This window comes from Falco peregrinus, chromosome 3 (genome assembly GCF_023634155.1).
Source record: "Falco peregrinus isolate bFalPer1 chromosome 3, bFalPer1.pri, whole genome shotgun sequence".
NCBI classification, from domain to species: Eukaryota; Metazoa; Chordata; class Aves; order Falconiformes; family Falconidae; genus Falco; species Falco peregrinus.
In genome coordinates this window covers 111,387,803-111,412,075 of record NC_073723.1, presented here as the reverse complement: position 1 = coordinate 111,412,075, position 24,273 = coordinate 111,387,803, and the positions used below count along the sequence as shown (strand labels likewise).

At 44.2% G+C, this 24,273-nt stretch overlaps 1 protein-coding gene across 6 annotated transcripts in view; it reads left to right on the top strand.

The window, feature by feature from the left end:
* The window catches only part of UBR4 (ubiquitin protein ligase E3 component n-recognin 4), a 78,636-nt gene that overhangs the window by 42,882 nt on the left and 11,481 nt on the right, over positions 1–24,273 (top strand). For all 6 annotated transcript variants that reach the window (XM_055800578.1, XM_055800576.1, XM_055800575.1 and 3 more), the window contains 33 exons: positions 448–657; positions 1,403–1,552; positions 2,254–2,481; positions 2,597–2,675; positions 3,165–3,407; positions 4,345–4,513; positions 5,111–5,255; positions 5,988–6,073; positions 6,554–6,641; positions 6,776–6,969; positions 8,022–8,261; positions 9,420–9,558; positions 10,099–10,224; positions 10,391–10,519; positions 10,980–11,323; positions 11,555–11,645; positions 12,028–12,112; positions 12,513–12,640; positions 13,361–13,490; positions 13,991–14,148; positions 14,685–14,794; positions 15,327–15,468; positions 16,221–16,302; positions 17,319–17,492; positions 17,927–18,048; positions 18,459–18,656; positions 18,784–18,864; positions 21,203–21,290; positions 21,695–21,822; positions 22,261–22,368; positions 22,597–22,716; positions 23,454–23,644; positions 23,994–24,167. In XM_055800578.1, the coding sequence (XP_055656553.1) occupies positions 448–657; positions 1,403–1,552; positions 2,254–2,481; positions 2,597–2,675; positions 3,165–3,407; positions 4,345–4,513; positions 5,111–5,255; positions 5,988–6,073; positions 6,554–6,641; positions 6,776–6,969; positions 8,022–8,261; positions 9,420–9,558; positions 10,099–10,224; positions 10,391–10,519; positions 10,980–11,323; positions 11,555–11,645; positions 12,028–12,112; positions 12,513–12,640; positions 13,361–13,490; positions 13,991–14,148; positions 14,685–14,794; positions 15,327–15,468; positions 16,221–16,302; positions 17,319–17,492; positions 17,927–18,048; positions 18,459–18,656; positions 18,784–18,864; positions 21,203–21,290; positions 21,695–21,822; positions 22,261–22,368; positions 22,597–22,716; positions 23,454–23,644; positions 23,994–24,167 (4,880 nt within the window). The remainder of the gene's footprint in view (positions 1–447; positions 658–1,402; positions 1,553–2,253; positions 2,482–2,596; positions 2,676–3,164; positions 3,408–4,344; positions 4,514–5,110; positions 5,256–5,987; positions 6,074–6,553; positions 6,642–6,775; positions 6,970–8,021; positions 8,262–9,419; positions 9,559–10,098; positions 10,225–10,390; positions 10,520–10,979; positions 11,324–11,554; positions 11,646–12,027; positions 12,113–12,512; positions 12,641–13,360; positions 13,491–13,990; positions 14,149–14,684; positions 14,795–15,326; positions 15,469–16,220; positions 16,303–17,318; positions 17,493–17,926; positions 18,049–18,458; positions 18,657–18,783; positions 18,865–21,202; positions 21,291–21,694; positions 21,823–22,260; positions 22,369–22,596; positions 22,717–23,453; positions 23,645–23,993; positions 24,168–24,273) is intronic.

The following is a 24,273-nucleotide window of genomic DNA, read 5'->3' as shown; positions in this document are numbered from 1 at the left end:
ACGCCCAGCTGGCCAAATCCCAGATAAACAAATAGAAATCCCAACTTTGGAAAAAAAAAAAGGGGGGGGGGGGGGGTTGTTTGTGGGGAGCCGGGGAAGGGGAGGAAAAAAAGCCCTAGTCGTCTAATCCATAGCAGAGTGGCCTCTGGCACATGTGTCGAGGGGAGATTAGACTTAAGAGGAGATTTTATTTGTTTTCCTTTACTAAGCACTTGTTCAAAAGAGTCTCTGTAAATATTTGAGTTGCTTTTCATAAACACAAAAAACCAAAAACCCCAACCTCAAACAAACCCCAAACTTAAAAGCTGCCTGTAAAGTTTCACAAAAACCTGCTCTCTTATCCATACTGTCAGCAACTGCTGTCTGATTCTCACCGCTTCCCCTGCTCTTCCAACACAGTGGTTCTCAGTCAGGTGCTTTACTAATCCATCTCCTCTTTGTTTTCAGTCTTCCTCCCTCATCTCTAGTGCCACTGCTGCTGCGTTGTTGAGCTCTGGCGCTGTTGACTACTGTCTGCATGTGCTGAAGTCTTTGCTGGAGTACTGGAAAAGCCAGCAGAATGATGAGGAGCCTGTAGCCACCAGCCAGCTCCTGAAACCTCACACTACTTCTTCTCCACCTGATATGAGCCCTTTTTTCCTCCGCCAGTATGTGAAGGTGAGTCCCACCCTATGCTGTTAGCTTTACATGACCTGTGTTAAAAGGCTGCTGCACAGAAGCAAGTAAAAGCATCCTTGCAGAACTGGTTTTCCCTTAGCAGTGCAAGTAAAATCCATTGCTTTAGTGCGTAGTTACAACTGGGATTGCTCTGAGTTTTCTCAGAGCAGCCTAGCTTGCTGTTTCCATCGACGCACCCCTAAAGCAGGCTGTGGAGCTGCTGTCACTGTTTCTGGTTGAAGTGTTAATCTTTCCGAAGGGAAGCTACTCCATCGCGTGACTCCTTTTGCTTGGCAGACAGAATTTCTGAACCACCACTACTTAGTGTGGCAAGGAAGCCGAGCAGTTGATGGGGATTTCCACACTAAATCCTAGACTTGTTCAACCACCACGGTGCCTTTCTGCTAAGATGCTGCTGGGGAGGGGGTGCTTTGACACAAATACAGGTGCAGTGAAAAAAGCCTGGTTAAACGTAAGAATGTCTCCTAAGTTGAAAGCTCGTATGTTAAAATGCCTTTTTACTATGGACTAGCTTACTGCATCCTAATAGTTGCCATCTAGTTAAAGTCCTCGTGCAGGTTTGTTGGCTTGTTTTTATTTAAATCAGCTGGGAACGTTTCTTCTGGCTGCAAAGATGCAGAAAAGTTCTGGGTTTAGAAAATCAATAAATGCACCCTGTAGCTTGTCATGACACCACCCTGGGAGGGTTCGGTGCCAGAGCCTGATTGATCGCTCTTGCTTTCAGGGTCATGCTGCAGATGTTTTTGAGGCCTACACTCAGCTCCTGACAGAGATGGTACTGCGGCTGCCCTATCAGATCAAGAAGATTGCAGACACAAACTCCCGCATCCCACCTCCCATCTTTGATCACTCCTGGTTCTACTTTTTGTCTGAGGTAAGTGAGAATGTGATACACCTACAGATTTTAATGACAAAATTGCAGTAATGCTGCCTTTCATGGGAGAGGTGAGCTTTTGCAGAACTGATCTCAGATCCATCTCTGGTTTTTAATCCCCCTTGAAAGCAGGTGAACTGTTGGCTTTGTTTTATTCCTGTTGAACAGGAATCTATAGGAAAGGATACATGAAAAATATATTGCTATTATTTCCTGTAACTCAACGTTTGCTGCCAGAAAACTCGAATAGAAAACCTTCATGTAACATTGTGCTCGGCTGTTGGTGTTTAACTTTAGTCATTAAAAAACAAATCAGTAAGGTATTTGGAGTGTATCTTTTCAGTTCCTTTGGTGTTGTATAGCTTCTTACTTGAGATAACAAATTATCTTACATTTGCACAAGTATGTGGTAGGATTTCTTAATTAGGCTTGGTAGCTTTGTATTTGAGGTCATAGATGACAAAGTGGTTTTCAGCAGCGGTTTGACAATTGCACAGCTCAGGATGATGCAGTGGTGTTGTTCAGTGTTTCTTCTGCCTGTGACTGACTTTTATAGGGTGACTTTACCTTAAAGCTGACAGATTCACAAATGCATCACCTGTATCTTTTCTTTGTGTAAAAAAACACCATATTTTTGTTGGCGCAGAGGTTGCAAACTGGTGAGTTTGCAGTGCTGATGTTGTAGGCTTTTCTTTGTCTAGTACCTGATGATCCAGCAGACTCCATTCGTGCGCCGCCAAGTCCGCAAGCTTTTGCTCTTTATCTGTGGATCGAAGGATAAATACCGCCAGCTCAGAGACCTTCACACGCTGGACTCTCATGTTCGTGGAATCAAAAAGCTTCTAGAAGAGCAAGGCATTTTCCTTCGTGCCAGTGTGGTCACAGCAAGTTCAGGCTCTGCTCTGCAGTATGATACATTGATCAGCTTGGTAAGGAAAACTGTGCCACTGCACTAGGAAGAAGTGTACGTTGCATTTATGTAAGATGTCAGTAACAGAAATACTGACGTGCTGATGATTAATCCTGTCCCATTGTGCTTTTCAGATGGAACATTTAAAGGCTTGTGCAGAGATCGCCACACAGCGAACAGTAAACTGGCAGAAATTCTGCATTAAAGATGACTGTGAGTTCTTTCTCTGAGAGTATTTGAGGGAGCAGAGGGGATGCAGTATGCATTTTGGTTTCAATCAAAACTTCTCAGCTGGGGAAGCTCAGCAGGGAAGAAGTGGGGGACACACAGCTGAGAGTTTTGAGTAGGATTGAACTGTTTCCAGTACTAAGTATCACAGTGCTGTAATTGCATCTGTTCCGTAGCTAAGAAACACAATATGTTGTAATGGATAACTTACAAGAGCAGGAATAGGAGATCTGTGTTCTCTTGCTTGTGCTGCCGTTGTTCCAGTGTGTAATTTGGAATGAAACACTTTATCTTGGTCTACCCAAATGTTGTGCTTCTGTAGTGCAGGACAGGAAGGTTCTATGAGTTTGTGGGATGGTCCTTGTCATGTTTAAAGGGTTTTTTTGTTTTCAGCTGTGTTTTTTTGGCTTGCTTTCTTTTTTTCTTTTTTTTTTTTTAATTCGGGCTTCAAAGATTTTCTTTTTTTCTCTGCAGCGGTTCTCTATTTCCTCCTTCAAGTCAGCTTCCTGGTAGATGAAGGAGTGTCGCCAGTTCTCCTGCAGCTGCTGTCTTGTGCTCTGTGTGGCAGTAAAGTGCTATCTGTGGCTTCATCCTCTGGATCATCAAGCACCTCTTCCACCTCTGCTCCTGCAGCATCAGGCTCTGGGCAGACAGCAACACAGAGCAAATCCTCCACTAAAAAGAGCAAGAAAGAAGAAAAGGAAAAGGAGCGAGAGGGTGAGCTGCAGCTGTGCCCGTTTCTGTGGGTGATTTTAGGGATGAAGTCCGCTCCTCTCTGCCTTTCTTGTTCTGTTTAGAGAGAACTGCTTGCTTCTTACTGTCATAAATAGCACTGTTGTGAAAGGGTCATGGTTTGTGGCAAGGGCACTTGCAGACTACAGCAACAATTGGGGGAGAAGAGTAGGTTTACCATATACAGATTGGAGAGGGGCGAAGATAAATCAGTATGCCATAAGAGTTGGGGCTGAAATTAAATGCTGAGTAAGTCACAACCCCACTGTGAATATTTATTAACCATAGTGGGCTTTAAGTTGTCTAATGGAAGTTACCGATTCTAACGACGAAGTAGCTTCCACCTACTTGCCTGTCCTGGGTTGTAGGAGGTTGAAATGCTCATGGGGACTAAAACAAGTACTGGAGATGCACACCCAGTCAGCGCTCCTCTTCAATGATTATGTTCAGACTTGTTTCCTCTGTCTGACTTGTAAGCTGTGCTGGAGCCAGGGCTGCTGCTTAATGGATATCCAAAGTCCTGGGAAAGTAATTAAGCTTTCCTATAAAAGTCATGGGCATAAATTCTCTCTTGGCATAAATTCTTCAAGGCACTGTTTTGGCTTTCTCTATCAGATGATTCTCTGTGAGTCTTTTCACTGCCCTGTGGATTTATCCTTGACTTCTAATCAGAATGTGTAGCACATTTCTCACATACTTACTGGCAAGCTTTCCAGCGGTGGTCTTCCATGTTACTCAGGAGTGCTAGGTTATATTTTTTGGGAAAAGAAAGAAACATTAAACTTGCTTGTTGCCTGAAACACAGTCGTTTGTCCCCATTATCCTCGCTCTGAGATGTATAAAATAGGCAGCTGTTCTGTCTGCGAGATATTCCATTCATCTGCTTTCTTAAGCCTTTCTTGTGCCACCCGCTGTCCCCTAGGTGAGAGTTCGGGGAGTCAGGAAGATCAGCTGTGTACGGCTCTGGTGAACCAGCTGAACAAGTTTGCTGATAAGGAGACCCTCATTCAATTCCTGCGTTGCTTCTTGCTGGAGTCCAACTCATCCTCTGTGAGATGGCAGGCCCACTGCCTTGCGCTCCACATCTACAGGTGAGCTGGGAGGGAGCCTCTGACCCAGCTCTTCTTAGCCAGCCTCAGCTTGGTTATGGAGAGCTCTTGGTGTAAGAGTTAATATTTGAGCCTCTGTCCTGAAGAGCGCTGAAGCTTGCAGATGATTGCATCCCCTTGCATTGCTCACGCTATTTTGCAGTTATTGGGGCTGGAGGTAGTTGTTGTGACTTACTACTTGAGTTGTCATCTGCAAGAAGCGTTTGATTTCTGTCTGCAGAATCTGGCTCCTGACATCTGTGTGTGAGCAAGTGAATTTCTGAGGCAGGTGCAGACTCATGTAGTTAAAAAGTTGGGAGTTAGGTAGGGCAAGGTACACTTCAGCGTGCTGAACTCCTTCAGAACTCTGGTTGTTGCAAGGCAGCTGCTTTCGTTTCAGAGAGTGCTAGAAAACAGCTGGTGGCAAGAAGTGCTGAGATTTAACTCTGTGAACTCTGATGTTGAACATCACACAAAGCAAGATAATACTTTCAAGTTCAGTGAACTGTAGCATGTATTTTACTTTTGAATAAGATTGTGTGCCGTGCAGTCTATATGGCTAATTTTGCAAGCCTAATTGATACGTAATTTGTTCAACAGGAACTCTAACAAGTCTCAGCAGGAATTGCTGTTGGATCTCATGTGGTCAATCTGGCCAGAACTTCCAGCTTATGGAAGAAAGGCTGCCCAGTTTGTAGATCTCCTGGGATACTTCTCTCTGAAAACACAGCAGACAGAGAAAAAGGTACAGTGTCATTCTGCAAAGGTGGTACAACATCCCAGGTCCCGCTGCTTCCCTTGAATTATGTTAGGGCTTGTGGATGATACAGCTGGGACAGACTTTCTGTCATGACAGGTTCTGGTGGAAATTTTTTTTTTGTACCCAAAATCCGAATGTTAAAAAAGGCAGGGTCCTTAAAAAATTGGGGAGTGTGGATTTTTCATTGTATTGTTTTGGAGGGTTTGGTGGTGGTGGTTTTTTTGAGAGGGAGGGTGTTGTTTGTGGTTTTTTATTTAGAAGAAACCTTCTTTCCGATAGGAAGCCCTTGTGGGAAAATACATTTACATGCTAGCTCTAATTTATAGACTTTTGATATTTCAGTTCCTAGAGATCTGCTGTAATCGTAACTTTTGAACCAAGGAGGTGGTAGGATTTCTTAGGGGAGCAGTGCACTTGGGAACAAATGATTTGGATGCACTGATGCTTGCATGCATATGTTTAAAGAGCTGGGAAAGCCTTACAAATCTTGGCAGACAGTTGTAGTGATTCTCTGACAAATAACACTGTTATTGTGGTAAGGGTCTAATTTTAGGATCTATTACATTCTTGGGTAATGATTTAACCACTTAAATTCCTGTGGGTATAGTGCGTGCATCTTCTGGGGGACCTGGAACACCACAAGATGAGAAATCTTTATGTCTTTATAGCAATAAAAAATAACGTTGAGAAGGCAGTATTTTCCTAATTGTATTTCAGTTGAAGGAATACTCCCAAAAGGCCGTGGAGATCCTCCGGACTCAAAACCACATTCTTACCAACCACCCTAACTCGAACATTTACAAGTGAGTTCCTTTTGACTTTGATCCATTTCACTAAAGAGCTATTTAGCTGTGATCCACAGGGATACACGCAATCCTTTCAATAAAATTGTGGTGGAGGAAGGACCCCTACTGAGATTGCCTGCTTGCTGCAGCTGGTCTTGGGAGAATAGCAGATTCCTTTCTGCCATCTGAAAAATGTGACATTCTATGTGCAGTAGTTTGGCTTTAGCTGTTTTGATTTAATTTTTGGTAAATGTTACAAAATATTTAACCAGTTGGGGAATATAGACTTGCAGAATTCAGTGGTTTGTTCTGAGTCATACCTCAGCGGTTAATGATTATAATAAAATGCTGCCTAGTGAAAAACAGGAATTTTCAGCGTGCTTCTAACACTTCTGTTACTACATCTGGGACTGGGGACTGCAAGTAAACTAAAACTGTTGTGTTTAAAACACAGCGAATGCCAAATTACATATGTTGGTATTCTTCCCCTCGTTGCAGCACACTGTCTGGGCTGGTGGAATTTGATGGCTATTACCTGGAGAGCGATCCTTGCCTTGTCTGCAACAATCCAGAGGTGCCCTTCTGTGTAAGTAACTGCTGTTCTTAAACCCTTTGCGATTACAGGGATCCTAACAGTTTACAGCAGCGTGATTTCCTGTGTTTCTGAGGTTTTGGGGATGTAATCATACAGGGAGTGTGTCCTTGGTGTTGTCTCCTCAGTACATCAAGCTTTCCTCCATCAAAGTGGACACGCGGTACACTACCACCCAGCAGGTGGTGAAACTAATCGGCAGCCACACCATCAGCAAAGTGACAGTGAAGATAGGAGACCTGAAACGAACCAAAATGGTCCGAACCATCAACATCTATTACAACAACAGGACTGTGCAAGCCATAGTTGAGCTGAAAAACAAGTACGTTCCCTTTGTCCATAATTTTTTGCGTGCAAGTCTCTGAATTTGACATTGTGTTTTCTGTTGAGGTGCCTGGCTTCTTGCTTTGGCTTGTTCCTTCTTAGACTATTACTCATCGCTGTCAGCCCACATTGGGTTGGATTGTTCTGAATCTCCTACAAGAAATTGTTGAAGAAAAGATCCAGCTTTCACCTAGAGCTTGACATACGCCTGTAAAATTTGTGTGTGCAGACTTTGTAGAGGCTCAGTTTTAAGCACTTAATTGTCTGGAAACTGGTAGTAATACCAAGAGCACCTCCTGGAGAGTTTGACTCAGAAAGGGATTAGGACCTTGCAGCTTGTCCAGAAATGCAGAAAGCGTTAACATCACTTGCTTGAAGCCATCTAGTAGAATTAAAATCAGAGGTTGGATGGCCTAACTCGGCTGCTGCTTGCTTTACCTATGAAAAATGCCTCCTTTTCAATACGTTGCTCAGTCTGGAGCCAGTTCTGCTTATATGCTTTCCCTTCTTACTTCTTGAGATGTTCTCACCAGAATCAGATCTCTTTGGCTTAGGGATTAATCTGTGCCTGCCGCTTATTGCTTATTTGAAGTCCTAATCCTCTGTGACATCACAAGTGGCTGCTGTGGAGAGGATTATGATGTCACAAAGAGAGGATTCTGACTTCAGGTGGAGAATAAGCAGTGGGAGCAGATGAGATCTTTAGAAATAAATATCCTGTTTTCATGCAAATGTCCCTACTAATAAAAAAATGGAGGTGAAAATCCCTAGAAAATGTCTGTAGAATTAAAGTTTTTCCATGAGGCATCAACAGCTCTTTAATCCCAAACAGTATCTCTCTATGAAGAGGATAAAGGCTTAAAATGTATTTCTGGCTACATATCATGTCAATACAGAAGCTAAGGAAATGAATCCTAGAACTGCTCTCCATTCATCCCATTTAAAGTAGATTTGGAGCTGAGACGGTTGCGTTTGGCTTCTCTTCGTACGTGGGCAGGGAGGGTACTTCCCCACTGAAAAAATCCCTTCTGTTTTCTTCCCTTTTCCCAGGCCGGCTCGTTGGCACAAAGCTAAAAAAGTCCAGCTGACCCCAGGCCAGACAGAGGTGAAGATTGACTTGCCGCTGCCCATTGTGGCTTCGAACTTGATGATTGAATTTGCAGATTTCTATGAGAATTACCAGGCTTCCACGGAGACCCTGCAGTGCCCCCGCTGCAGCGCGTCCGTCCCGGCCAACCCGGGGGTGTGTGGGAACTGCGGTGAAAACGTGTACCAGTGCCACAAGTGCAGGTAGGTCATCCTCGTTCCTCCCCACGGAGCCAGCGCCAGGGGTTTTCGGAGCCCTTGTGCCGTTGCCCGTGTTGGCTGTTCAACCAAATACCCTGCTATTTAAAGACATGATTCCGGTTAATACAACTGCACAATCAAATTAGTCGAGAAGTATAAAACAGGCTTACAGGGATTTAATGTTAATAGGGGCTAACAAAGGAAACCTGATATGACAATACTGAAAAAACACAGAAGTTTCAGATCGAGCACTCTAGAAGTTTAAAAAAAGAAAATTCCCAGGAGGAGGTTATTTTTGGCCTGCCCGGTTCCAAGGGTGTGCGGCTGGAGTTCGCTTACACGATTGCAGGGGGGTTTCCTGCAGGATCCCTGACGTAGCCTCTGGATGGACAGTGCTCACTTGTCTATTCAGAGCTTTTGTTCAGCTCTCCTCATTCAGAGCAGGGCTCAGGGCGTAATTTACTGTGTGCTATTCAAGCTTTCACTACAGTATTATAAATCCTTCTCTTTGGTGAGTTTTGTCCCCTTATCTGATATCTCTTCTCCCCTTATTGTCCCACAGTCCTCTCTAATCCTCACGGGAGTCAAGGTGTTGAGCAGAGTCTTTCCGTAGATCAGGTGACTACTGGTATATTGAAAGGTTTCCACATCCCTTCTTAAATTATGGGAGCTATAAATCAGTTCGTGTCATGCGACCCTAGCCTGCAGCAGGATAATAAGTATGCTGTAGCTAGTCCCACTGCAACTGGGTAAAGAGTGAAAGCTATTGAAAGCCTAGACCTTACAAAACAAAGTGGTTTCCTTTTATCTGTGTTCTTGTAAAGGGCACAGTGCCCTAGTCTGATGTTCTACTGGGAATTACTGTAGTTAAAGTAGAATTGTTAGGAACAAATTCACATCTGTTTCTGCTTTTCCCAGCCAGAATGTGGTACTGCTTCTGTAAGGAATTTTTTTTTTTTTTTTTTGCCTGATTTGTAGGTTTTCATTCTCATGCACCTCATGTATTTTCACTTGTGGCTTCCCCAGGGCAGTTTGGTAGGTTAGACATTTTAAGGACCATCCTTCTCTGTTTCCTGCGTCCCCTCACAGCTTACCTTCCTTGCCTCAGTTACCTCGATAAAGCTCAGCTGCATTCTTGGACCTTTTTGGCTTGCCTTTCAGGTCCATCAATTATGACGAGAAAGATCCCTTCCTTTGCAATGCCTGTGGGTTCTGTAAATACGCTCGCTTTGACTTCATGTTGTACGCCAAGCCTTGCTGTGCAGTGGATCCCATAGAAAATGAAGAGGATCGAAAGAAGGTGAGACTAATAGCAGATTCATTAATGAAATACTGTATCTCTTGGCCAGGTCAACAGTGTAGGGACATCAGAGGTCCATCCCTCTTGGGAGTAACATGAAAACCAGTGCTCCTTCAAGGCTTTGCACTGACTAATGCGTTCCTTATTTTCTGTCTTGCTCCACCAAATAAGTAATTCTTCAAAAGACATAATTCAGTGCTTTGCTTATAAACTAGCTATCTAGCACTGCACCTCTTTGTCTTGCTGTACAAGGGGGTGAATTTGGACTGTATATTTTACCATCCCACCTGAGGAGCCCTGTTAATGAATGAAGAACCCACTGCAATATGTGGCCTGTCCCAAAGGGTAAGCGTGTTGAGCTGCAGCATCAGCAGCGTGGTGCTCATGGCAGAAGCAGGGTGCAGGACCGCCATTTGTTTCTTTTTTTTGCCAGAGGAAGGCAAAAGAGACAGAAGATGTGGAAATTGGTGGTTGTAGTCCTGTAGAATTAAAAATTATGTCTGAACATAAAATAAGTTTCCTTTCCTTTTTAATTCTTAGGCAGTAACAAATATCAACACTCTGCTGGACAAGGCTGACAGAGTGTATCACCAGCTAATGGGACACCGGCCGCAGCTGGAAAACCTTCTGTGTAAAGTGAATGAGGCAGCTCCTGAAAAGCCACAGGTAATAGGGGACAGATGGATTGTGCACAGAACTCCAGGCTGGTGAGACACTGGCCTTTATACTGACAAGAGCAACTACAGGTCCTTGCCTCGGCTGCTGTTCTGCCGTAGTTATCTTTGTGTGTAACCTCCGTGTTGATTCCCTTTTGTTTTTCCCTCTGTTCCAGGATGAATCTAGTGGTAGTGGAGGAATAAGTTCTACCTCAGCTAGTGTGAATAGATACATACTCCAATTAGCCCAGGAATATTGTGGTGACTGCAAGAACTCTTTTGATGAACTTTCCAAAATCATCCAGGTATGAGGTGCTTCCATTTGAATTTGGGTCAAGTGTTTTCTTCTGTCACCAGATGCAGTGTGTATCAGAAACAGAAAGCAAGATGTTGCCATTCTGTGTTTAATGATATCGTTAACAATAGGTGACCAGCTGCATATTTTCAGGGAAATAACAAAACAATCATTTCTAAAAGTTATCGGCACTGTTAGTGCTATGGGATTTGTCACATTTCCAGTGTTACATTGGGGGTGATGTAGACAACAAGCCTTTAAACAGGGCAGGTAACTGGGAGTTAGGCTGACATTTCTACTGGGTTTCCCAAGTCTGCCGTTGATGTGAAGGATTTCAGGTTTTGAGACAGTTGATTAACAGTGTTTCTCCACAAAATACACAGTAATGAAAATAGCCTGTGAATGGGTTTAGCAGTTATGTGCTGCCTCACAATTCCATGCCTTTCATTTCTCCTTTTCTCCGTTTCCAGAAAGTGTTTGCCTCTCGAAAGGAACTCCTGGAATATGACCTCCAACAGAGAGAGGCAGCAACAAAGTCCTCACGAACCACTGTCCAACCCACGTTTACTGCCAGCCAGTATCGTGCCTTGTCTGTTCTAGGCTGTGGCCACACATCATCAACTAAATGCTACGGCTGTGCCTCAGCCGTCACCGAACACTGCATAACGTTGCTCCGGGCTTTGGCGACTAACTCTGCCATCAGGCATATCCTTGTGTCCCAGGGCCTTATCCGAGAGCTGTTTGACTACAACTTGCGCCGGGGCGCAGCCACTATGCGGGAGGAGGTCCGTCAGCTCATGTGCCTTCTGACCAGGTTAGATGGGGTTTGGTGTTGGCAGCCCTCTGACCTGCAGTGAACTCTGGAAAGCTGCGTGCTTGTAAATGCACCATCAGGAAGGAGTAGCTTTATAGGGAAGATACCATCAGCAAACCGTAGACTACAACTGCTTGTATATTTGTTGTCAGCTAAGCTGAAATCCCGGGAGCTTTTGGTATTTAGTGCAAGCATAGCATAACAGTATTCTCTTTTTCCTTCTGGAATTAGGGACAATCCAGAGGCCACACAGCAAATGAATGATTTAATCATCGGGAAGGTTTCTGCAGCGCTGAAGGGACACTGGGCAAATCCAGACTTGGTGAGAGACTCCAGTGTTTTCCTGTTTGTTTTCTCTGTCCCTCTGCAACTGCCGCTGTATTCTTATCATGGCATCTTCTCTCTTCTCGTGGTCTATTTGTAATACAGAAGTTTGTGTCTTGATAGGAGTTAAGATAAATGTCACAGTAAAGCACAAAATGATGTGATTAGGTATATGCCTCAGTTTCCTCAGGCAGTTCTGCCTGTCTTGGCTGTTGCTTGCAGCTCTCTCAAACAGGTTGCCAGTCATCCCAAATGGGCATGGGATTGAATTTACTTAGATCGATGAGTTCTGAACCTGTGCGTTTTAAATACCAGAAAGCAAAAAGAACTGCTGCATCACCAAGACTTCTTAAGCCTTTGAACACGTGTCTGTGTTACAGGCTAGCAGTCTCCAGTATGAAATGCTGCTGCTAACGGATTCCATCTCGAAGGAGGACAGTTGCTGGGAGCTCCGGCTACGTTGTGGTGAGTTCAGATGACTAGTGCAAAAGCTTTGTTTTAAACTGCTATGCCCAGGTCCATGCACTATAGGAAGACTTTTAAGGAAGGGAACTGATACTGACTCAGTTTGTGATTTGGGTTGAAGTGGAATTGGCACCAGGTAGCTTTGTCCTGGGGTAGTGCTTGTCTTGAAACAGGAGTGCTGAGAAACAGAGAGATGGAGGCTTAAAGGGAAGGATGGCAAAACTCCCTTTCTGTAATAAAAAATTGTTTTCCGTCCATGGCTGCGTGAGAATGTGATAGTTTTGCTTGAGGATATGAGGTCGTGCCTAACTCTAATTGCTTTTAATGTGCCGTTTAGAGCTGTGGAGGTGTGCTCTCTGCAGATCTTACAGTGGAATGAAAATTTATGTCTGTGTTTCAGCTCTCAGCCTCTTTCTGATGGCAGTGAACATTAAGACTCCAGTGGTTGTTGAAAACATCACCCTCATGTGCCTGCGCATTCTTCAAAAGCTGATCAAGCCACCTGCTCCAACCAGCAAGAAAAACAAGGTACTGCCTTAGATGCTGAGCAAAGCACCTGGAAATTTGCTGATTAAAGTCTGGCACAGTGATCTCGGTGATTAATAACTTTGTGAGGAAGCCAGGGCTTGGTTTTCCTGGTCCCTGTTGCTAGGGAAGCACAAGTCCTGTGACTCTCGTCTTTGCAAATTACAGGTAACTGCTTTCTGGTTTTTACTGTTCTTTCGTGGCTTTGACCACTACTGTTCATAACTGGGCTTTGGTTTTTTCCCCACTCACATTAGAGGCCTGGGGAAAGAGCTGCTTCACAGCTACAGTTTGGTTATTTTGGGCAGGCTTTTGGTGCTTTCAACAGCTTTGTAGAATCAGGGACCTAAATGTGGTAGAATCAAGTACTTTTGACGCAGATTTTCAAATACAGCGCTACTATTCTGATAAAAGTGGTATTGATTGGCTGCTCCTTGATTGTAATTAGGATTTGCAAGGGAGAAAGTACGTTTCTGCTTTGATCTAGCTATCGGATAATCACAGATGGATGGCAAAGATGAGTTTGTTGATATTTCAGTAGTAACTGGAATGAGGCATCTCTCTTAGTTCATCGTTAACAGCAGCTGCATACCCTCCTGTTGTCCAGGAGCTGCATTTGCCTATTCATGGCACAGATGCAACCCTTGATTCTCCTACAGGACATACTCTTAAGGGAACAGGCTGTGGCTTTCTGAAGACTCATAGAGCTTTTTTGCTTATTAGGATGTGCCTGTGGATGCTCTCACCACTGTGAAGCCTTACAGCAACGAAATCCATGCACAAGCTCAGCTGTGGCTCAAGAGGGACCCCAAAGCATCGTATGAAGCTTGGAAAAAGTGCCTCCCTGCCAGAGGTAGTCCTGTGCTTTTAACTCTGCAATTTTGTGAAGGAATGTGTATGTCCCTCCAGGTTTAATAAGGAATGTACTTCTGCAGAGTTGTGTTGGCTTCTGTCCTGTGACATCTGATACCGTCTTCACACTTAGCTTCACACTTAGACCTTCGAGGTTGTAGCACTGACTTTCCTAAGCTGTGTTGCTCAGACTCTAAGCAGAAAATGCACTGTGCCTGAAGTTAATCAGAGGAATGTAAAAAATGAAACTTGTTGCTTATTTCAAGTAATACCAGCCAACTTGAAAGGCTGATGGAATTCCCTGAGAGGCTGTGGGTTTTGTGTCTGGCTTGGAAGTGAACATAGCTCCACACAGAGGTGAAAATGGCAGCAGAAAGAAATGAGAAGCTACTCAGCTTCACGACTGCAGTTTAGAGAGTTCCAGTATGAAGAAGAAAATATAATGGCAGTTTGCAGTTAACGGCTGCTGACAATTCTCTTGAGCTGTGTTCAATATTGCAGGTGTAGATGCCAATGGGAAATCTCCCAGCAAAGCTGAACTTCACCAGCTCTACTTGTCAGAAAAATATGTCTGGAAATGGAAACAGTTCATGAGTCGCTGTGGGAAGAGAACTTGCCCTTTGGATCTCAAGCTGGGGCACAACAATTGGCTGCGACAGGTAAACATGGGTGAAAACTCCAGTGGGATGCACTGGGCAGAGTTAACAGTCAGGGATTATTGGTAGCTGGCCACATTTTGTGCACTTTGCAGACAATACAGGCAGTGATGTTTCGGGAGACTGTAATTGACTGCATCTAATTCCATGTCAGTTTTGCAGCTTTGTTCCCTTAAAAATACTACTTCTAAACATTTGTCCAGTAGTCTGCATGTTCTTAAAACTCTGAACCTTTATTTGCCACGGTGCTCCTACCTATCTACTTAGCTGCATTTTGATTATTGAATTTTCATAGGTCCTGGGCAAAAGTTTTTCTTCTTGTTTATGTGGACTAGTATGTTGCCTACACAGTGCATTGTTTAAACATTTTGATGGTGAACAAAGTAGGCATTCTCACAGAATCGAGTGTTTGGAAGAACAAGAGAATGCTGCCACCAGGTCACCAAACTGTCGAAATGTATGCTGTGCCTTTTTGTAAGCTACCACTAGTTTTATCTGTGGAGGTCAAATGATACCGTCTTTTCATGCCCTTCCCTTAGGTGCTGTTTACTCCTGCCACTCAAGCGGCCAGGCAGGCTGCGTGTACTATTGTGGAAGCCCTGGCTACCATCCCCAGCCGCAAACAGCAGGTCCTTGATCTCCTGACAAGGTATTTCTGTGTTGCCACACTTGACAGCTCCAGGATTATTTTTCTTTAATTCCCATGAGAATCTCTCCCTTCTTCCAACTTCTCTCACACCTCTCCCTTGTATACCTCTGGTTCACAGGTCTTTTAAAACTTAATTAGCTGGGATGGTGTAGATTTAGGGATACCTGGGTTTTTTTGCTGCCTGGCCATAAGCTGTTGCTGTTCTATACTTTTTCCAGAAGCAGATGGTGTTCAGCTGTGTGGATGACATTTCCCCTGCCTCTTAGACAGCAAAATAATAGCGTGAACTCTCTTCTAGTTCCTGTGACATAACTTGCCCCAATTGACACTAGTTGCAAAGTTGGGGAACTCCTTTTTGGGACAAAATACCACTTTAGCCATTGAGTGATGACTATCAGTTGTGCTGTTAGCTGGGAGGACAACAGGGAGGATAGATTTCTGGAGGCTTTTTCTTTCTTGTCATGGTGTCCTTAAGCTGTGAATGCCTCTTGTTACTGCGAAGCGGTTGTCAGTTTGTGTTTCTCTTTACTAGCTACCTGGATGAGCTGAGCATCGCTGGTGAGTGTGCCGCCGAGTACCTGGCGCTGTATCAGAAACTCATCAAACCGGCCCACTGGAAGGTCTACCTGGCAGCCCGGGGGGTTCTGCCCTATATCGGCAGCCTCATCACAAAGGTATGGACTTGCATGGAGGAATTAGGTAGCAACAGAAAGCCTGTCCCTGACCTGTCAGTTTGGCTTTTTTGCTTCGAAATCTTCATCTCTTCGTTCAGTGCCCTGTTGCTGACACTCGCCAGGTTGACGAAGTTCACACTCTGGCGCTGTCATCTCTGAACTGGAAGAGCTACAGCGGTTTTAGCCCCAGCTGTAGCATTCCCCAGCGCAAACTGCCTGGTACACGTTAATTAACTGCTCTGGGGGCAGCTAATGCTAAAGGCTATAAATATTGCCACACTGCCTTGGCACCAAGGCCCAAGTGGAAAGCTGTGTTAGCTGCCAGACTGGACTCCGAAAGCCCTTAATGACAAGGGAGGATTAGGTGTGCTGCCATCCCTTGAGTGTGAATTACAGCCTGGTGAAGAAGACTCACATTTAAGCTGCAGTCTTCAGAGTGTTAGGTCTTAGGAGTTTTCTGTGGTGATCCCTGGTGCCCTCCAAAGAGGCAGATGACACCCTCCTGGAGTCCATTGTGGAGGGCCACTAGAGCAAAGCGGTGGTAATAGGTAGGTAGAGGGAGAAAACGAGGAGGATGTTTGGGGTAGTTTTTCTCTCCTCTCTTCCTTCCCTCCCCACTGCTGCGTTGCAGCTCTGGTTTCTCTGTGGCTGGCTCTGTGTCTTTGCTGTATTCCTTTGCACCCTGTGTTAGACCCTCCCCAGCTATCAATATTGCAGTTTCTTGTCCTTATAGCCTTATTAATTATTTTCAGGAAATAGCTCGTTTACTTGCCTTGGAGGAAGCAACGCTCAGCACTGATTTGCAGCAGGGATATGCCTTGAAGAGTCTCACAGGTATTTAGCAGCATCAATGCAAGTCCTGTAGTAGGACTAGAGATGGGGTGGTTGTTGTTCCAGAACAGCATGTAGCAGAATTTGAGAGACGTTCAGTGTTTTGCAATTTTCAGCATTGGATTTTTGCCATCAATTTATCACTTAACCCCTAAATGGATTTTTCTGTGTTTTTTGTGATCAGTTTGAATTTTTAGTTACTTGAACTGTGGTAATGTATCACGAGCAAACTTCATCATATTACTTTTCTTCTCCATTTCCTAATTACATTCATTGTACAGTATAATTTGTGGGACCATTGTAAACACTGCTGATTCCTACCTGTTGTTTCCTACCTATTTACTCTATGGCAGCTTTTCTTTTTTTGAACCTTCTAGGGCATGCTTTTTTCCAAAACTTGTTGGAAATGGAAATACGTCATTAACTAGGTCATTCTCTTTTGTATCCTCTTCCGTGTTCTTCAAAAATTAATGGCCTAATTCATAAAGCCTGGCTTCTGGCAAGAAAAAGCATGTTGATAAATATGTCATGGGAAAGAATGGAAGTGTGTGTTTGTTTTTTTTGTTTTTTTTTTTACTTTGTTATAGGAGTGACCAATTTGATAATGAGGTAACTGATAAGTCATGTACCACGCTTGCCTGTCACATCATCAGAGCTAGCTTAAATATTTGAAGGAGAGCAGTCACCTGCTTTTGTAATATCTTACAGTAGAAAAATGTCCAAAAGTGCAGAATTTGATATCAGGCGCTTAGAAAGCTCGTTATGCTCTTTCCGCATTCCCTCACCATGGTCCCGTGTGGTATAATTTACAGAGCAGCTCTCTCAGGCCAGGGTTTTTGCCTCCAACCATTCAGTTCATAAAAGCGAGCGTTAAACCACAGACTGACAACCGGAGTTGTAACAAACCATTTCGTCGTGCTGCTTTTATGATAGCGTGGCCTCTTTGCTCGCCACATGAAACTCAGAGCTAACAAACCGGACTCTCCCATCCAGTTCCTGAATATCTCATTGCTTTATAGGTCTCCTCTCTTCCTTCGTGGAGGTGGAGTCCATCAAACGACACTTCAAAAGCCGCCTGGTGGGTACAGTCCTGAATGGTTACCTGTGTTTGAGGAAGTTGGTGGTACAAAGAACGAAGCTGATTGATGAAACCCAGGACATGCTGCTGGAGATGCTGGAGGATATGACAACAGGTAAAACCGCCTTGGTTCTGTAAAATTCAGAGTTTGGGTCAGCCGAGATGAAAAAGCAGATTGTTACAGCCACACAAAGACCTTCTTTCTAAAAGACTACTGCAGTGAGGGTTTTTTTATGGCTTGGACCTTCCCATATTTCCTTTTGGCACACAAAAGGTAAATAACATTCCTGAAGTCGTTTCTTATTTTCCAGGAATTTAAACCTCCTACTTTTCATGGGATTGTTTTACTGCAGCCCAACCACGCAAAGGGATTTCCTAGTAAACGTACCAATAAATAGCCTTTCATCTTTTAAGTGGTGGATATGCAAAAGAAGAAGGCACTCTTCTTTTTGTGCTTCTTGCAGGAAGATTTATTGTGTATGCTGAGTTAAAATGGAACCTGTAAAAATTGACTCCTGTGTCTTTTTTAATACTTCTGGTTTTTGGCAGGCACAGAATCTGAAACCAAAGCATTTATGGCAGTGTGTATAGAGACTGCAAAACGTTATAGCCTTGATGACTACAGGACTCCGGTCTTCATCTTTGAGAGGCTATGTAGTATTATCTATCCTGTAAGTACAGAGATGGCTGTAGCATTGCTTATAAAGTTAGATTTCTGAAACAGATGTAGTTGCTTGGATTTTGGAACAAAACCCAGTGGTGTCTACAATAATGATTTAATATGAGCAAGTGTAGAACTGCAGTAGTATCACACTTTGGGGTTTTATTATTTAAATTCCCTGCTGTGGCATGCTCTGTGCAAAAGAGCAGAACCAGTAGTGTTGTTTCATGCTGAGGAATTTGCTTACGAAATGATACTAGACATCCTCTGAATGCCACTTGTGGCAATATACGGCCAGATGCAGCAGTGACGAAAGGACTGAAGGTTTAGGGACGTCCTGTCACTTGCTACCGTAAAAATGCAGGAATGGGAGCGTGGTTAGGGGAAAACTGAATCGTTTTGTCTGCTGCTGTCCTTTAGGAGGAGAATGAAGTGACAGAGTTCTTTGTAACTCTGGAGAAAGATCCCCAGCAGGAAGACTTCTTACAGGGCAGAATGCCAGGAAATCCCTACAGCAGTAATGAGCCTGGCATTGGGCCGCTCATGAGGGACATCAAGAACAAAATCTGTCAGGACTGTGACCTGGTAGCTCTGCTGGAGGATGACAGTGGGATGGAGGTGAGAATGGACAAGTGTGGATTTCTTGCACAGCTGTGTGGGGATGCCATTTCTAGGCAGCAGATGATTGCTGGATTGGTGATGCAATGGGAGCATTCTTCTTGACGTTTTATTTTCTTACTTTCAGCTTTTGGTGAACAATAAGATAATCAGTTTGGATCTACCTGTGGCTGAGGTCTACAAGAAGGTGTGGTGTCCCACCAATGAGGTACGTGTTACCTTTGTATTTGTTAGTCAGCACAAAGCACTCCTGTCCTTGATACTAACAAAAACATGGGGGAGTGGGAAATCACACGAGTCAGGATTTCTTTTCTGGCGTATGTTCTTGGGCATAACTGGTCAGCACCTTTTTGTGCTCTAGAATAGACTGTTAGTCAATTCTGCCACACAAGTGATTTAAAAACACATAATGCTGACCCAGGTGAGTGTATTGAACTTATATGTGTAGCTTATCAGATACATGAACTGTCTTCTTGGGTGACAAACTTTCTTCCATTCCTCCAGGGAAATAGCTGAACTTTGTGTCACCGCCTTTCAAAGCGCGTTTCACACTGCATCTGCATGTGACAGTTTAATGTGTGTGTACAGGCAGGGACACCAGATTGCTCCATCAGTCTGTGCTTCGGAGATGAACCCAGGTTATTTACTCAGGGAGCATCCAACATTTCTCCCTGTTACTTTGCGCTTCTGCTTATGTGCTTTTCACGTAGGGATCTCAAGAACTTGACCGATTTCATCCTCCCAGTTTGCTCTTAGTAGTGTGCATTGCCAGTGTTTCAGATGAGGAAACAGATGCAACAGTGTTAAGGAACTAGTTCCTCATGTCACAGTGAGCTTGTTCCAGAGGTGGATGTGGTCTGGAACAAGCTCTTCCTTTTTTTGTAGCCACTAAAACAAACCCCCACCGAGAAGGAATCCATCAGACTAAATCTTGCCCATCGCAAATACATTCTTCAGAGGCACTGCTGGTAGCACTTGAGATTATAAAAGAACACTGATTTGCACAGCATTTCTTGTTCGTTCCTCATTTACTCTTGGGTTGCAGTCACCTTTGACTGAAACCTCGATTTCCTGAAAGCATTTGTTTGCTATGCTTGTGGGGAAGAATTCAAACAAAACGCCTGTGTTCGATGTATCGTGCTATGGGGAATGGTTCTCATCAAGCTCTATTTCAGTAGAAAAGCCTTCTGTACTGCAAAACCAAGCTCAAAGCTAGGTGACAATGATAATTTTTTAGTGAGGTACCAACTTGGATAGGGAAGTGAGGTGCTGGTCTGAATCTGTGAATTCTAATTCCAACTCTTAACCAAGTTAGTGAGGGAAAGCATCACGCGTGCTGCCTCAGCCTGCTTGCCCGATCGGAGCGGCGAGGTGCCGTTCCCGTGAGATGCCAAGCTGCAGCTGACGTGGGGCTCTCCCAGGATGCAGTGCTGGTGGTGAAAGGCAGAGTTTGCTCAGCGTTCCTGTCGACGAACAGCTTTCATCTGTCTTCCTTTGTGTGCACCTCCGCAAAGCGCTTCTGGAGCTGCGGCTCACGTTCCCTAGGAAATAGACAGGCACACAAGAACGCAACCTCAGGCCCCTTTTTGTTTCCCTTGTCTCTCACTGGCTTTTTTTGTTCATCTGCCATTTTACCAGGGCCCCTGTGGTGTTAATTGCTGGTCGCTAGTGTGGCCTTTGAGCAGATCTTCCCCCCGGGGCTTTCCCTGTGCTTATGTATTTGCTGTGACATTAAGCACTGCTTATTCCACATTAGGCTTAGTGCGCTCTCTGACAGGTTTTCTCTTGCAAGGTCTCCTGCTCCCAAATCTGGGATTTTTCTTTTCTGCTTTTTATTCAGACCTATGGATTAAAATGGAAAGTTTAGTGATACGCTGTCAGTATTTCCAGCTGGAAATGCATGTGGAAAACTAGCCCTTTCCCAAGGTAAAAGCACAGCTCATGCTTCAGCGGGTTTGGCCGCATCATTTTAGTAATATACTGTCTTACTGAAAGCTTATTAAATTGCCTTTTACTCCTCTTCCATTTTCCATCGCTGCAGATGTTATCAATTTGAAAGCACTCATCCAATTAGCCTCTCCTTCATTTACTGGGCTGTGCTTGATCCCTGTATTTCCCAGGTATGCTGTGCAATACCCTTGGAGGGAAGGGATGCCGTGGAAAGCGGGCATTTCTCTAGAGATGAACACGTTTTGCTTGGCTATGTCTTTCACTGGTGCTAAAGGAAACTGTTGAAGCAGATCTAAGGAGGAAGAAACTGTTTTATTACCAGCCTGTTGATCTAGTTGACAATGCCAGGAAAAGCTGGGCAGACCATTAGATGAGTTACTGATGTTTTTGCAGGTGGTGGCTTTACTGTTGTTTTTAATTCATCTCTGTACAGGGAGAACGAGGGAGTGAAAGATTTCTCCATGTTGCCATCCACAGTCAAAACAGCATGAAGGAGAGCTGAGGCTGGAGTGTCTGTTACACGCTGTAATGAGAGCTGGGCTTGTATACAAGCGTCCACAGAGATACAGTTAATATAACGCTCTCCTCTCTTGCAGGGGGAGCCGATGAGAATCATTTACCGCATGCGAGGGTTACTAGGAGATGCAACTGAGGAATTCATCGAGTCTCTCGACTCCACTACTGGTAATGCGTTTGTCTCCTGAAAGCTGGGATTAGATTTGAAATCTGAGGTTCACTGCAGAGAGCAATGACACGATTATCCTTACAGCAGTGAGCTTCAGGTTGATTGACGTTGCTTTTGCCACGTTTACCTGCTTCACCTAGAGTGGAGGAGGCTTTTGATGACCCTTTAAATCTATACTTTAAACGTGAACGCTTGCATAGCACAGGGACCATTCTGCCTGGACCTTCTTCATATTCCTGCTCATAATTCTTTTCAAATTTGATACAGTTGAAGTTACTTGAACTGCTGGTGAATGTGTCCTACTGTACTCTCCATTTTTGCTTCACTGTTTTATCCCATGGGCTGCAAAAGCTTGCCATATTGTGGCTGCTTCCTCTCTTCACGATCTCTGTCTGTCCTGCAGATGAAGAGGAGGATGAGGAAGAAGTTTATAAGATGGCAGGTGTCATGGCCCAGTGTGGAGGCTTGGAGTGCATGCTCAACAGACTGACTGGAATCAAGGACTTCAAACAAGGCCGGCACCTCTTAACTGTGAGTCTCAGCTTCTGTTCTTTGGGGTCAGGAGTTATGTGATGGAAGATGCCACAAATGTTAGTGAAGTTTAGTTGCCTGCCTTGTGTTGCAGTTTAAGTGTTGGAGCAGAGTTTTCAATTTGCTAATTAGTGAAAACCTGAGAACTTCCTTCTTTCCCTCTCCCATTCCTCCTGGTTAGCAATTCTTTACAAAGACTTCGAAGCGTGCAGAAGCTGAAGAGTTGGTAAGACTAAATCCTCTCGTGCTAGAGTGATTCTTTTCTGCCTTGGCCTTACGTGAAAGCCAAAGCTGTCCTAAGGTTAATATTGGTGTAACATTCTGGATTGTACTTTACCCCAGGAGCCTGGAAACTAGCTGTATTATCGGGTGCTTCTGGTTTCAGCAAAATCCTCCTACTCCATTTTGAAGGTAATGTACATTCTCCGTATTTTGTAGGTGCTGTTAAAACTGTTCAGTTACTGCGTGAAGGTGAAAATAAATCGTCAGCAGCTGGTCAAGCCAGAGATGAACACTTTGAATGTCATGCTGGGAACTCTTAACTTGGTAAGGACAACCTGGACTTCCATAAGGTGTTTTCCGTGGACTCCCATGAATTTAAGCTACCTCTTGACTGTCATGCTGCCTTACAACAGCTACAAGAGATCTGGAATATTGCTGGACTGGCACTGCAAATTGTCTTTTAGGCATTCCTTAACTGTTCTGAGTGGAAGCGTGTGGGTCAGTTAAACCAGTTACTGTTGGCGTTGCAATGACTGCTGCTGTCTTCTCCAGGCTCTGGTGGCTGAGCAGGAAAGTAAGGACAGCGGAGGAGCAGCCGTGGCAGAACAAGTGCTTAGTATCATGGAGATCATACTAGATGAATCCAATGCAGAACCTTTGAGTGAGGACAAGGTGAGTGCCTGGGACTTGGTGCGTGAATGGAAATGTTAACTGGGATTCAAGGCTTGCAAATACCTTGTTCCAGTGATGCTGAGCTTCAGAAGCTGTAGAGGAGTGCTCAGTGGGAGTCTAACCCTTGTTACGCTTGCTGGCATGTCTTAGCAGGCCTTGGAGGTAGGGCAAGAGGAGTGCCCTGAACCAAAAGCACAGGAAGTCTTCTTTAGAATGATTCTTGCACGGTCGGGGGTGGGGGTTATTAGGCACTGCTTGGATCCCTTCCTTGCTGCTTTGGGCCACAGGCCAGTGAGAGACAAGAAGAGACAGCTCTGCCTTGTTTTTTTGAGTGTCTTCCTACGTGTTGAAAACATGATTGATTTTTCCAACTTAATGAGGATAAAAACTATATGTCAGCTAGGCTGAGAATGAGAAGAGTTTCTTGCTCATCTGTTGGTGTATAGGAATCTGGCGTCCTTTGGGTTGGATTTATTAGACCATTTTGACTGGAAAGTGCTTCAACAGTAGGTGGAAGAAGTCAGGTGTCAGCTAGAGGGATTGATACAGCCATTCCACAAGATGTTTGGGAATGAGGCTGGATTTTGTGCTTCATCAGGCTATCTTTAGCAGGCTCTAGAGCTCTAATCCTTCGAGGCTGGAGTATTCTACCAACTACTAGAGTGAGGGATTTCTAGAAGGTTGTAGATTTTTTTTTTTTTTTCCTGAACATGAATCGAGGTCTTCTTCCTTTGCAGGGTAACCTCCTCCTAACCGGTGACAAAGATCAGCTGGTAATGTTGCTTGATCAGATTAACAGCACTTTTGTCCGTTCCAATCTCAGCGTCTTGCAAGGCCTATTACGCATCATCCCTTACCTGTCCTTCGGGGAGATGGAGAAAATGCAGATTCTCGTTGATCGATTTAAGCCGTACTGTAACTTTGATAAGTATGTTGTCATATTTCAACTAAACGCACATGAAATTAGTTGTACGTACAAGTCTCTACCTTTATTTTTCTCATTGATGCTTACTTCAGTGAAATGCAAAGCTTCAGAGATCCCTGGTTGCATAAGCTTAATTTCCTATTTCACTTCTGAGGCATTATTTTAAAGAAATATTTGAGCGTGTAGCTCAAGAAATAGATCTTCAGAGCATATTCTGAGGTGACGAGGGCCTGAGTAGCTTTTCTGAGTCCCTGAGCTGAAGCATGTGTGTGCATTCAGCAGTAATGTAATGAGAACTGCAGGCAGAGATTTCTGGAGAGCCTCCAAGTTACCATTTCTTCTCTTCGTTCAGGTATGATGAGGAGCACAGCGGAGATGATAAAGTTTTCCTGGACTGCTTCTGTAAAATAGCAGCAGGAATAAAGAACAACAGCAACGGCCATCAGCTGAAAGACCTCATCCTTCAGAAGGGAATTACGCAGAATGCCCTTGACTACATGAAAAAGCACATTCCCAGTGCAAAGAAGTAAGAATCACTGCTTCATGTATGTGATAATCCTGAACATCCTTCTCTCGTTTTGTCACCATAACAATCTTCCCAGAAAACCGTTAACAAGTCCACACTCCGAAGC